Source organism: Talpa europaea, assembly GCF_964194135.1.
Source record: "Talpa europaea genome assembly, chromosome: 7".
NCBI classification, from domain to species: Eukaryota; Metazoa; Chordata; class Mammalia; order Eulipotyphla; family Talpidae; genus Talpa; species Talpa europaea.
Window position 1 is genome coordinate 109,754,034 of NC_140074.1, and position 14,948 is coordinate 109,768,981.

The following is a 14,948-nucleotide window of genomic DNA, read 5'->3' on the forward strand; positions in this document are numbered from 1 at the left end:
ATTAGCACATTCAAAATATGAAAAATTTAGACTTAAAAATAGAAAGTTGCTACTTTATGGTAAAGTTGTCCTTAAAAATATTGAGCAAATGGAGTTCTAGTAAACTTTAAATGTTACATTTAGAAAGAAGGAATGTTTAGAAAGCAAAGCGTTGTGGTATATTGAAGAGCATGTGCTTTGGAATTTGCTTGCTGGCATGTCATTTCTGACTGTGACTTTCAGCAAATTATTTAACATTTCAGAGCTTTCATTTCCTTATTTTGTAAAGTAATGTTAATACCCTCATATGGCTATTGTTTGGATTAAATGAGACAATATATGTAAAGCACCTAGTACTGTGCCTCTAACATAATAGATGTTCAATAAATGTCATCCTCTGTTTACTCCAAATGTATAATGTTATAACTGATTCTCATTTTTCTGGAGAGTTTGGAAAAGAGGAGACTCAATTTAATATTAAGGCTGAATCTGTAAGTCTATTCCAGCACAAAAGGTTCAGTCTTTTCAGGGTGACCTAACTATAAAGAGAAAGTTTGGAAAATGTATTTCTTTAGTGAAAAGAACAGTAGTTAACATTTATTACTTGCTTGCTGTATACCAGTACTACTCTCAGTGCTTTATTCATGTTAACTCATTCACAACAGCCATAGTAGGTAGATAATATTTATTACCCTTATTTTAATAGGATGCAGAGACTGAGACCCAAAGAGATTAAACTTACTCACGCAGGTTTACCCAGTTTTTAAAATTTTGGATTTGGCCTCCAAAACCAGGCAGTCTGGTTTGTATAATTGGTTAAAACATTTTCTTGTGTAAATGGCACTGAATGCCTTGTTTAATGTTAGTAACATTTGGAGAATATTTTATCCTTAAAAATACATCTGTCTTTGGGCCTCCCTAGTGGCACAAGAGGTTAAGACACAACCTACCTATCCACAGCCACTGCAGCACGAGTTCAATCCCCGGCCAGGGAGCTACCCACATGGCGCAGCAGACCTCTCCTGATTTGCCTGCTGCTCCCCTCAGCAGTGTATTTCAGTTGATCTGCCTATTCTGTTCCCCACTCTGTCTCTGGTGAGTCTTCTCACCCCCCACACCTCTGGCCTGTACCCCAGTTCTTGTATGCATAAATAAATAAATCTTTTTAAAAAATGCATCTGCCTTCAAATGGTTATTACTGTTAAAATGATTATAACCATTATTTTGGAATTCCAGATATATTCTGATATTTTCAACAGGATGAATAATAACAAATGTTTGGTTATAAAGACAAAAAAAAAGGCACTAATTTTTGTGAAAGTAAACCTGACCCTTTTTAATGAATTTTAAAATTAGTTTATTGTTGTTTTCAACAAATGATACAATCTAGTTGGATTATATGTACTTTTATTGTACCCACAAAGGAAAACTTCTGAATTTTTTCTTTCCAAGTTGAAGAGGGAGTGCCTTGAATGCTATAAAGGTTTATTATGGTTGATGGCATTTCTGTGTTTGAATTCATTCCAGCTGTGCTACAGTGCTGCTCTCCTTCTACCCATATGGATGCTCTAAGTAGTTGTGTCACTCCCACTGCCTCTTCATATGCTCACTGCAACTACTTCCAGGTAAGATTCTTAGAGCATGCCTGGATATAATCTGTGCTTTATGTCCAATATTATTGACCTTGTGGAGTTTCAGAATGTAGTTTTATTTTATCTAGTAGCCAGAGGTGTGCTGTGGACTATGGCCTAGGTTTTCTCTATGCTGAAAAGGAGTTGATTCTTCTAGCCTGTGCCATCCAGTATAGCAGCTACTACTCACAAGTGGCTATTTAAATTTAATTAAACTTAAATAAAATTTAAAATTTATTCATCAGTCACACTAGCCACCTTGCAAGTGCTTAGTAGTCTCATATGACTAGTGGCTGCCAAATTGTACAGCACAGATAGAAAACATTTCCATCATTGCTGAAGGTTAGTTTTACCAGTGCAATTCTAGGCTCTCACATGGTAAAATGAATACCAAAAAGATCAAATGGAAGAATTTTCTAATGTGGTACAGATAATAATTTCTTTAAGGAGATAGAAAAAATGTTAAAAATGAGAAATTTAAGTGGTGGTCTCTTTCAACTTTAGACCCCTTATTGGAAACAAGTATTTCAATTATCATCTTTTTTATTAGGAAACAATTGTTATGATTTAAATACTTTAGACTGATGTTTCTAGGATAAGATTAAATGTCATGCTTTGTGTTTTTGTGCTATAATTGTTTAAAGATTGTATTTATGTGACTTTTCAATGTCATCTAACTGGAATAGCTTCTGTTGAGAGTGTCTTACTGGTACATTCCAGTACTCAAAAGAATATTCCTTTTTTTTTTTTTAAAGAAAATCTACATGGGGGGCCTCCCCGGTGGCGCAGCGGTTGAGCACTGGGTTGCGAAGCTGCCCGCGGCCTCTGCGGCGCCGGTTCGATCCCCGGCTGCTCCCCGGCCACTGGAGGAGGGTCCCACATGGCGCGCAGACCTCTCCTGCCGCCCGCTGCTCCCCTCAGCAGTGTACTTCGGTCCTTCTGCCTGCTCTGCTCCCCGCTCTGGCTCTGGTGAATTCTCTCACCCTCCCGCACTTCTGACTGTACCCAGTGCATGTATAAACAAAACAAACAAACAAACCAGCAAACAAATAAATAAAGCATGCCTCTATTAAAAAAAAAAGTTAAAAAAAAAAAAAAAGAAAATCTATATGGGAAATCTATGTTCACTTTGTTGTTTGAAGAGTGTAGAATCAAATCAAGGGGACTTAGTTGGACTTTTTTTTTTTAAAGATTTATTTATTTATACAAGAAGTGGGGTACAGGCCAGAGGCAAGGGAGGGTAAGAGAATTCACCAGAGACAGAGTGGGGAGCAGAACAGGCAGAAGACCGAAAACACTGCTGAAGGGAGCAGCGGGCGTGACAGAAGAGGTCTGCCACGCCATGTGGGAATCTCCCTGGCTGGCCGGGAATTGAACCCACACTGCAGAAGCTGCGGACAGCCTCACAGCGCTGCACCACCAGGGAGGCCCAAGGTGGACCTTTTTTTTTTTTTTTAAAGATTTATTTATTTATTTCTACAAGCACTGGGTACAGTCAGAAGCATGGGAGGGTGAGAGAATTCACCAGAGCCAGAGCAGGGAATACAACAGGCAGACTGATGAAATACACTGCTGAGGGGAGCAGCGGGCGCGGCAGGAGAGGTCTGCGCGCCATGTGGGACCCTTGCTGGCTGGCCGGGGATCGAACCGGCGCTGCAGAGGCTGCGGGCAGCTTCGCAGCCCAGTGCTCAACCGCTGTGCCACCAGGGGAGGCCCCCCAAGTTGGAGATTTTTAATGGCAGATTATCAAGCATGATTGCCCAGTCTCTTCCTCTTTACTTGACGGACACATCTGTCCTACAACTTAGATGCTCATTTGTAATTGAGCCACTCTCCCGTGGATCACACTGGAGATGCTCTGATAGTGTTTATAATCTTTTATATTTATGTTTTAGAACTACAAAGACAATATATGTTTATAATAAGAAAATAGAGATCAGTGGTGAATATAAAATTTTAAGGTTAAAAAAAGGAGAAAGTGCTTCAGATACCATTTGGGAAATAAGTGCGGTTAGTTCAGTTGTATTGTAGCTATTGGTGACAGTATGCATGAATAGTTGGTGTATTGTAGTGGTTAAGAGCTCTTCAGTCATTTAAACTTAGATTTGAAATCTGGCTATGTCAGTTACTTCATTGTGACTTTGGATAAATTACGAAGCTTGTGAACCTTAGTTTCATCAGTTTGAAATGGAGATTATCACATTTCCCTGACCTCTTATGAGGACTAAATGACATAATGTATACAAACCGTTTTGCACATAGTAAGCACTTTGCTTGGCATATATTAAGAAGTCAATAAGTGGTGCTGTTGACTATAGTAAAGAAGTTTGATACTTATACCATTTAAATTTACATTTTTTGGCATTAATGGCATTCAGATCATTGGCACAATCTCAGTGGTGTGTTTGGCAATGTTGACTCATGGCATGATTTATTTAATCATAACTTTGTATTTTAGGTTTATAATCTGATACAGTCAACATGTATTGAATGCATATTCTGCCCATAGCTTTTCATTGGCAACATCAACTCTTAACATGTTTTTTTTAATCGTTTTTTCCTCAGTATTTTATGTTGTAGCTTATTTGACTATCCACAAACTGAGTGCCTACTCTGTGCAAAAACACTATATACAAGAGAATACATCTTCAAGATATCAGTCTAAAAGTGACAGCTATTTTTAGTATACTGTTTTATTATTAAAAAGAAGCAATCTCAGGGCCTCCCTGGTGGCGCAGTGGTTGAGCGCTGGGTTGCGAAGCTGCCCGCGGCCTCTGCGGCGCCGGTTCGATCCCCGGCTGCTCCCCGGCCACTGGAGGAGGGTCCCACATGGCGCGCGGACCTCTCCTGCCGCCCCCTGCTCCCCTCAGCAGTGTACTTCGGTCCTTCTGCCTGCTCTGCTCTCTGCTCTGGCTCTGGTGAATTCTCTCACCCTCCCGCGCTTCTGATTGTACCCAGTGCTTGCATAAATAAATTTAAAAATAAAAATAAATAATAAATAAATCTAAAAAAAAAAAAAAGAAGCAATCTCAGAAACCAAAGGTATTCAATATTCCATCCATTTTTTTCCCGGATCATTTGGAACAGAATATTAGTACCTCCCCCTGAATCTATAGACATATTGGTGGACTATAGACATATTGGTGGACTCCTTACTACATTCCTCAAATAGCATACAATAGATGAAAGTGATATTTTGTCTGTCAACCTTTGTGAAAGAATTTGACATATAGATATGTTATCAGCAAATAGGTATTGGGGCATAGTATCCTTTTAATTTTGTATACTTTGATCCTGAAAATTATTGGTCCAGTCCAGTATTAAAATAGCAGAGTGGTTGACATATAATAGTTGCTAAGGAATGTTAACAACAGATTAAAAGTATCACTGCTGAAAACTTGATTGGCATTCAGATTTTCTTAGCTTTAGTTTAAGTTTGATCTATTTATATTTAGCACTCATCAGCCTAAATGTTGTTGCTTTCCTCCTTAATCTCATATTTGATTTTCTATCCAAACAGTCCTATTTTCTCTTTTCTCAGAATCCTCCAATGCAATCCTCCTATCCAGTTGAATTTCTGCCTTCTAATTGGCCTTGCAGTGCTACTGATGAAAATAAAAAGACAGAAGTAAACCTAGAGGCTGTTTTTCAGATAGTAGATGAGTTGCATTCCTCCCCTAAATTGGAGATGGTAAAGGTGGAACCTGTTGAGAATCAGTGCCCAACATCTCAGTCTAACAGAGGCCAACATATTCTAACTAATTCAAACAACAGCAACCCATCTTCCACAAGTCAGGCTAGCCAGCTGGAGCCACTCACTCCTGTAGGCTCAGATATTACATCTTTTGTGGTTGGAACAGAACAAGCAATTACCTGCTCTCTACCACAGTCACCTGAGTACATCTATACCATCCACACAGCTCAACCTGTTGAAAATACTACCATGCAGGAATCTGCAGCCATCCAACAAGCTCATGTCAAACTGAAGGAGCAGCTAAGTCATAATCCATCTCCATCTTCAGTAGTATTTGTACAGGAAGGGCTACCATTCAGCTCACACCAGGTAAGGGGGCAAAAAAAATTTCTAGATAAAGCTTGCAGTACGTGGGCTTCTTGCTAAAAGACTGTTCTAATGGAGAGTTTGTCCAGATTTTATTCGAGTTTAATGCTAATACATTATACTTTCCAGAAGCATCATATCCCATTGGTTCTACACAAAAGATTCAGAAAGAAATAACTATAAACCTCTCATTATGTTGTGGCTCAAAGTCAACATCTAGAGAGGAAGTATGATTGAACATTGTGGTATAAAACTTATTTTATATTGAAAACATCCCTTGAGTTTTGCTTCCTGTCTTAATGGGGTGGACTAGGTGTTTCTGTCTGATTAAAATGCCACTACTTAGAAGTTATGTGTGTGTGTGTGTGTGTGTGTGTGTGTATAAAAGAGCTGAGGTATAGGCCAGAGGGGAGTGGAGTGTGTATGTGTGTGTGAGAGGATTCACCAGAGACAGAATAGGGAGAAGAACAGGAATATTTATTGAAATACACTAAGGGGAGCAGCGGGCAAGAGAGGAGAGGTCTGTTGCTCATTTGGGTTAGCTCCCTGGCCAGGGATTGAATTCAGGGCATGGTGGTGATAGCACTGAGACTTAACCCCCTATGGTACCAGGGAAATGCCAGAAGGGATGGTTTATCTGACATATAATATCAAGGCTTTCTCAGCCATTTGTAGCATGGAGATGAGAAGATGGTTGGAGATATTTTCATACTTCTTATAGCATAATTGAATTCAAGTTTGACATGTAAGCGCACTATGTTTGAATTTTCTTACTTGTGACTAGTTTGAGAGACATATTCTAAAGACATATTCTAAAGAGGCAATTACCTTATTGCTACTAGTTGATGACCAGAAAGTGAGTTTTATTCTAAAGTGCTTTCAAATTATTCTTAAAAAAAGTACACTCGAATTAAAATCACTTTTTGTGAATTAACTAATTTTTTCCTACTTTAATTTTTTTCTTAATCATAGCCTGATGCATAGATTTTTTTTTCATTTTGTATTCTTTTTTCTTTAGTAGAACTGAAAATTACTCATTAAATTAGATAGGTAATTAGAAATTACTCATTAGAATCTCATGGAGATTCCCAAAATAACTGTTTGGCAGTTTTTTTTTAGTGCATTCTTCTATTTATTTTTTAAAGATTTATTTATTTATGCATGCAAGAGCTGGGGTAAAGGCCAGAGATGCAGGGGGTGAGAGGATTCACCAGAGACAGAGTGGGGAACAGAACAAGCAGATCGACTGAAATACACTGCTAAGGGGAGCAGCGGGTAAGACAGGAGCGGTCTGCTCTACCATGTGGGTTGCTCCCTGCCCGGCCGGGGATTGAGCTCTTGCCACAGAGGCTGCGGATTGCTCATAGTGTGGTGCTTAACCCCTTGTGCCACCAGGGAGGCCCTAGTGCATTCTTTTTAGCTCTAATTTTAGATCCAAATGTCTTAAGGTTTATATTAACTCATTGTTCTTTTTGAGTCTAGCTGTTGAGATCTTCATATATTATGTTTAGAAAATAATGTTGTCAATTAAGTACACCAAAGAATGCCCATTTGTTTCAAATACACCTGTGAAAAGAACACAAAACTTGTCTTTATTCTTTCTTAGTCACAGCACAGAATATTAGATTTTATACCTTAAAATTGCATTCACACAGTTAATTTTTCTTTAAAAATTATTTGAACATCACAGCTTTGGGAAGCCATGTTTTTAATTTCCAGCGTTATTTAAATTCCAGCCCTTATTATGTAGTTTTACTTAAAAATAAATTATAAAGAAATAGAATATTTCAGAAGGTGGTCATTTTGATAAAGAGATTTGACATTCCAAAGAAAACTTAGGAACTGGGCCTCCCCTGGTGGCGCAGTGGTTGAGCGCTGGGCTGCGAAGCTGCCCGCGGCCTCTGCAGCGCCGGTTCGATCCCCGGCCATCGGCGAGGGTCCCACATGGCGCGCAGACCTCTCCTGCTGTGCCTGCTGCTCCCCTCAGCAGTGTACTTTGTCACTCTGCCTGTTCTGCTCTCCGCTCTGGCTCTGGTGAATTCTCTCACCCTCCTGCGCTTCTGACTGTACCCAGAATAAAATAAAAAATAAATAAATAATAATAATAAATAAATAAATCTTTTTTAAAAAAAGAAAACTTAGGAACTACAAGAAAGAAGTGCATACCTCTTAAGAAGGGCAGGATCTAGGTTTTAATTTTTTTTTATTTTTTGTTTTTAAAAGATTATTTATTTATATAAGAACCAGGGTACAGGCCAGATGTGCAGGAGGGTGAGAGGATTCACCAGAGACAGAGGGGGAACAGAACAGGTAGACTGACAAAATACACTGCTGAGGGGAGTAGCGGGTGAGCCAGGAGAGGTCTGCCCCGCAATATGGGACCCTCGCGAGCTGGTGGGGATCGAGCGGCGCTGCAAGGGCTGCAGACAGCTTCACAGTGCTGCGCTCAACCGCCTGCGCCACCAGGGGAGGCCCGGATCTAGGTTTTATAGGTGCTGAAGTTATTGCAATTTTGAGGACCTCGTTAAGACAAGGAATACAAAATTGGTGGAATGAAGTTTTCACATCCCCTCTTGACATCATCCAACAGGGGTACTCCTATGGTCATTTTAATATCACCAACAGGAGGGGAAATCTGATGGAAAGGATGCTAGAGTGGAAAAAGGTAGTAGTGTTAACAACCAGCTCTAAATTTGTGTGTGAACTTTACACTCAGAGAAACCAAGCTTATGGTAAATTTTCCTTTGATTTTTGAGTAAATGTTTAAGCTCCATTTATATTTCAATGGTTTATGTGTTGGGAATATACTACCACATATTCAGTTTAGCTCAACAAAATCAAAGGTAGTATCATTCTTTTTTCCTTTGATTTAGTTTATTACATGGTAACAGAGAAGTTCTGCCAGCTATTATGAAGACTAAGTGAGATAATACATATAAATCAGTGCAGTGACTGGCACATACTAAATATTTCATAAAAATTTGTTGCTATTGTGATAGTATCATGATAAATTGTGAGATCTGCACTTGTGTGTGTGAGTTGCAAAGACTGAGAAAATGAATTAAAAATGAAAGGCATTAATTCCATTAAGATCTGGAACAAGACAAGGATGTCCACTCTCACCACTGCTTTTCAATATAATACTGGAAGTCCTAGCCAGAGCAATAAGACAAGAGAAAGACATCCAAGGAATCCAAATAGGAAAAGAAGAAGTCAAACTATCACTATTTGCAGATGATATGATAATATACATAGAGAACCCCAAAAACTCCACAGAAAAACTAATTCAACTCATCAATCAGTTCAGTAAAGTGGCAGGATACAAAATCAACACGCAAAAGTCAGTAGCCTTCCTATACACAAACAATAAATCTGAAGAAGAAGAAATCAAAAAAACCATCCCTTTTTTTATTGAAACAAAAAAAATCAAATATTTGGGAATAAATCTAACAAAAGAGGTAAAGGACCTATACAAAGAAAACTATAAATCACTGTTAAAAGAAATAGAAGAAGACACAAAGAAATGGAAAGACATCCCCTGCTCATGGATTGGAAGAATAAATATTATTAAAATGGCCATCCTTCCAAAAGCAATATACAGATTCAATGCTATTCCAATCAAAATTTCAATGTCATTCTTCAAAGAAATAGAACAAATATTGATGAAATTCATATGGAATCACAAAAAACCCCGAATAGCCAAAGCTCTCCTGAAAAAAAAAAGAAGGGAATGGAGGCATCACACTCCCAGACTTCAAACTATACTACAAAGCCATAATCATCAAAACTGCATGGTATTGGAACAAGAACAGACATACAGACCAATGGAATCGAATAGAAAATCCAGAAATAAACCCACAGATTTATGGTCAACTAATCTTTGACAAAGGAGCAAAGACTATGCATTGGAGCAAAAAAAGTTTGTTCAATAAATGGTGCTGGGAAAACTGGGTCGCTACATGCAAAAGAATGAAGCTTGACCACTACCTCACACCATACACAAAAATCAACTCAAAATGGATTAAAGAACTAGACATAAGACCTGAAACCATAAAATACACTACGAAACACTACGTGATTTGCACATCAAAGACATCTTTACAGACACATCACCCAAAGCAGTGATAGTGAAGGCAAAGATAAACAGCTGGGACTACATCAAATTAAAGAGCTTCTGCACAGCAAAAGAGACAATAACAAAAACAAAGAGAAACCCCACCAACTGAGAGAACATTTTTGCACCCAACACTAATGATAAAGGACTGATCACAAAAATCTGCAAAGAGCTGATGAGACTCAACAACAACAAAGAAAATAATCCAGTCAAAAAATGGGCAGAAGAGCTAAAAAGAAACTTCTCTGAAGAGGAAATGCAAATGGCCAACAGGCATATGAAAAAATGTTCAACATCACTTGTAATCAGGGAAATGCAAATCAAAACTACCATGAGATACCATCTTACACCAGTGAGAATGGCACATATTAAAAAAACTAGCAACAACAAATGTTGGCGAGGGTGTGGAGAAAAAGGAACTCTTCTGCACTGTTGGTGGGAGTGCAAACTGGTCCAACCACTGTGGAGAGCTGTGTGGAGATTTCTGGACCTACTAAACATAGAGCTTCCATATGATCCAGCAATTCCACTCCTAGGTATTTACCCAAAGGACACAGAAACATCAATTCCAAAGAACACCTGCACCCCTATGTTTATAGCAGCACTGTTTACAATAGCTAAGCTTTGGAAACAACCCAAATGCCCAAAAATAGATGACTGGATCAAGAAGATGTGGTACATATATACCATGGAATATTACTCAGCATTCAAAAAAGATAAACACATGCAATTTGCAGCAACATGGATGGCGCTGGAAGGGATCATGCTCAGCGAAATAAGCCAAAAAGAAAAAGAAAAATACCGGATGGTCTCACTCATAGCAGGAATCTAGAAAACTTAAATAAGGGACCAGGAAAATGAATAACTATAAGAAAGTGAAAATCAAAATCAACAAAAAACTATGAACCAGAGACACTTTTAGAGGGGCGGGGGCGGGAGGGGAGGGATTGGGGCCAGAATGGGGGGGCTGCAATTGTATGGGGAATATAAAAATAAAATTTATTATTAAAAAAAAAATGAAAGGCATTATGATACACTTTCATATAAAATACACTTTGTTAAATTTTTATTCTATAAAAATTCTTGTTTTTCTCTGGCTAAGCATTAAATAATGAGTTTTTATTTCTTCAAGATTTTTTTCCATAAATTTTTTAAAATATCACTTTATTTTTAAGAGTATTATAGTTTATTATAGGGAGATTATTGGGCATATTCTCACATGATAAAGGTAGTGTCATTAATAGAAAAGCCTTAAAAGCATTTTTGTTGGATCATGTTTCTATAATAGAACTGTTTTAAAATATCTTAACTTGGACCTCCCTTCACACTATGAAGCAATACACAGCCTCTGCAGCACGAGTTAGATCCCCGGTGGGCCAGGGAGAAACCCACATAGCAAGGCAGACCTCTCCTGTCTCACCTGCTGCTCGCCTCAGCAGTGTATTTCAGTCAGTCCTCCTGTTCTGTTCCCCATGCTGTCTCTGGTGGATCCTCTCAGCCCCACGCATCTCTGCCCTGTACCCCAGCTCTTGTATACATAAATAAATAAAATCTTTTTAAAAAATAAAATATCATAACTTTTAGTAGATATTTGTGGGTGGGCAGAAATTCAGAATGATGAGTTGGGTTTACTGTTTCAGGTGGATGCCAGTATAAAATGCCAGACCAATCCACCTGAGAATATCTTGCCTTCAGAACAGATGGGATTCCTTATTTCGGAAATGGGGCCTGCTAGCAAGCCTAGTAAAGACACAGGTTTATCTACTCCAGCCAGATACAGAGAGCGAAGAAGCAACTCACAGCAAGGAAAATCCCCTGGTAAGGATTATTGTTGCTCCAGAATGTTAGAAGTAGAACCATGATATAGAATTAATACATGAACAATGATTTTTCTGGGTCTTAATTTATTATATGTAATTGTGGTTATATTGCTATTTTATTATAATTTTATATATTTTTCTCACTTGCCATTGTAAGGAATGTAAAGTTACTTTCCCAATATCACATGTAAAAATTTGAGCTTTCAAAAAGAACATATTGAAGCTGAGATATTTGTATTACTTAACTTGGAGAAGGCAAGCATGAAAGGTAATTTAATAACTGTTTTCAGATGCCAAAGACACTGTAACTGTAAATATACTGTAAATATACTGTAAATATACTTATTCTCTTATTAACAGACTATAGGACAAAAAGGAATGCACCTAATTGGGCCATGAAAAAATTAGATGTTAAAGAGATTATCTTGAGCACATCATAAAGATATTGTAAAGCATGACACGGTACCGCTTTTTTTTTTTTTTTTTTCGTTTGTAGGAACCCAGAATGAGTTACTGTTTTAGGTACATAGAGTTGGTGCTATTCTTTCTAGGGAAATTGGACAAGATCTTTTTTTCTTTTTTTTCAAGAAAATAGTGACATTTAATAAAACATGTTTTCATATGGTTCAAAAACAAATCCTCAGAGTTTCCAGTGGACAACTTTAACATTCTCAAATTATGGCAGGCAATTCAGGTAGAATTAATCAGTCAGATCAGTCATTTTTTTAACCTATAAACTTTTGAAAAATGTTGAGAACTTATGTGAGAATTATTCCCAAAAATAAATGAATAGTGATATGATTGAAATGTTGCTCAGGCTCATGAGATTCTTTCTACAAAATACCTTTTAGACTTAGAACTATCTTCATCACTCATCTAATTCATTGAATTTAGCTTGTAGTAAGTCACTTTTATAGTCTTCAAAGGAAATTTAGAAAAGCACAGGAATTAATATTTACTTTGTACCTGTCTTTATATCATTCTGCAAACTTAATGAGAGGAGTATTGTCATCATTTTAAAGATCAGGAAACTTAGGTTAAAAGGATAAGTAGCTTGCTCAAGCTCATGCATTAATAATGTAGCTAATATTCTAATCATAATCACTGTTGAATCTGGGATTTGATTCACTACTCTTTTTAAATTTGTTGTAATCCCATTTGTTTATTTTTGCTTTTTATTCCTGTTTTTTAGTATCATATCCAAGAAATAATTCCCAAATCTGGTATCATGAAATTTTTCCACTTCATTTTCTTCTATGATTTTATCGTTTAAGTTCTTATATTTAGATTTTTAATCCATTTTTGGTTAATTTTTATATGTGGTATTAGATAAGGGTCCACCTTAATTCTTTTGCATGTGGATATCCAGTTTTCCCAGCATCTTTTGTTGAGAAGCCTGTCCTTTCCACACTGAGTTGCCCTATGTGAAGGTTTATTTCTTGTCCATTGGTCTGTTAGTATTACTTTATACCAATACCATATGATCTTTGTTTAACCACTCAGTTCTGCCATTGTAGCACAAAACTAAACATGAAGACTACATAAGTGAATGGCTGTGGCCATGTTCCGTGTGTACTATGAAAAAACATTATTTACAAAAACAGGTACTGGGCCCCGTTTGACCCAGGAGTTGTAGCTTGCCAACCCCTAAATTAGACTGACAGCTTATTTCTGAACAGCAACAATGGAGGCCAGAAAAGAATAGAATCACGCTCTCAAAATACTGAAAACTGCAATCCTAAAATTCTCCACTCAGCAGAAAATCCTTCAAGAATAAAGGCTAGGGGGGTGGGAATTTTATGGGGACGATAACCAAGATGAAAATGCATACATTGTACAAAAGTGAAAAATGATGTAAAAATATATAAAATAAACTTTTAAAAAAATGACAGAGATATTTCATCTTGAGGAATCGTAATATTTTATCTTTCAAGGTTATTTGAAGTTCTTATACTTACTAGTAGTGTAAGATGTTTGACTTTTATTACACTAAGAAGAGCTTTCACAACCTGTTTTACTTTGTAAAAAAAAAAAAAGAATAAAGGCAAAATTAAGGCATTTTTATTTTTTTTTTAAAGATTTGTTTTTTAAAGAACTGGGGTGTAGGCCAGAGCTGCAGGGGGTGGGAGGATTCACCAGAGTGGGGAGCAGAACAGGGCAGATCTACTAAAATAACACTGCTGAGGGAAGGAACAGGCCAGACAGGAGAGGTCTGCCTCACCATGTGAGTTAGCTTCTTGGCCAGGGATCAAACTCATGCTGCAGTGGCTACTGATCTCTTGACAGTGCTGTCTTTAACCCCTGTGCCACCACGGAGGCCCCCAAATTAAGGCATTTTTAGATTAAAAATTCAGTGCATATACCACAGCAGATGAGCACTAGTAGAAATTCTACAAAGTATTCTTCAGAAATAAGGAAGCTGCAGTCAAGATATTAGTTAAAAACTGGGCTTTTGTGAATTAAAGATACATTTATAATTTCTGGGGTTACTATCAACACAATAGAAATAATCCAGATAAAGGCAGAAAAGGGGGGAAGAAAGGAGTGGAAAATAAGGAAGACAAAGAGAAACAAATAATAAAATAGTTGGCCCAAATTCAACCAATACAATTATCATATGTAAATAGTCTTAAGAACTCTAATTAAAAGGCAGAGATTTCTAGAGTGGATAAGAAAGCAAATCCCTCCTATACGCTGACTGCAGGAGGCATGTAGGTTGAAAGTAAGCAGATGGAAAAAATTCAGTACCATACAGACAGAAAGTATGAGAAGACTGTGCACCTCACTTCTACTTTTCAAATCCCACGTTAGTTCACATAAGTTAGGGTGCTGTAACAAAACAGAACAGTGACTTAAGCATTTTAGAAGTTTATTTTTCCCTCATGATACAGCCTGAGTATCATGAGCTGATGTGGCGGCTTCACGTGGCGCTGCTGGCCCTCAGATGTTTCATGATTAAAGATGGCTCCCCACTACCTCCACATGTCAGTGAAAGGGCTTTTGTAAATATCCTTTTTATGAGCATAATCATAGCTTATGCTCACATCAGTTTGACCAGAACTCGGTTACCTAGTCAAACTAGCTGCAGGGGAGCTTGAAATGTAGTCTTTACTGAGGGCCATTTGCCTATTTAAACAATATGATGATGTAAAGGAAGAATAAATATTTGAAGACAACAGAAGTTTCTGTTATGTGCACTAAGAGAATATATTTATATATGAAACACAGTGTTATATTTATAAGACAGAAGTGCTCCTGCAAACCACTAAGAAAAAGGCAAACTTATAAAATTTGTAAAAATTATATTAATGTGACATTTAAAAGAAATACAAGTGGCCAATAAA

At 37.5% G+C, this 14,948-nt stretch overlaps 1 protein-coding gene across 1 annotated transcript in view; it reads left to right on the plus strand.

The window, feature by feature from the left end:
• Positions 1-14,948, plus strand: part of HSF5 (heat shock transcription factor 5) — a gene marked incomplete at both ends in the record, with an annotated part of 44,677 nt that overhangs the window by 12,606 nt on the left and 17,123 nt on the right. Inside the window, 3 exons of the mRNA XM_084236463.1 lie at positions 1,507-1,604; positions 5,152-5,673; positions 11,425-11,602. Of these exons, the coding sequence (XP_084092589.1) occupies positions 1,507-1,604; positions 5,152-5,673; positions 11,425-11,602 (798 nt within the window). The remainder of the gene's footprint in view (positions 1-1,506; positions 1,605-5,151; positions 5,674-11,424; positions 11,603-14,948) is intronic.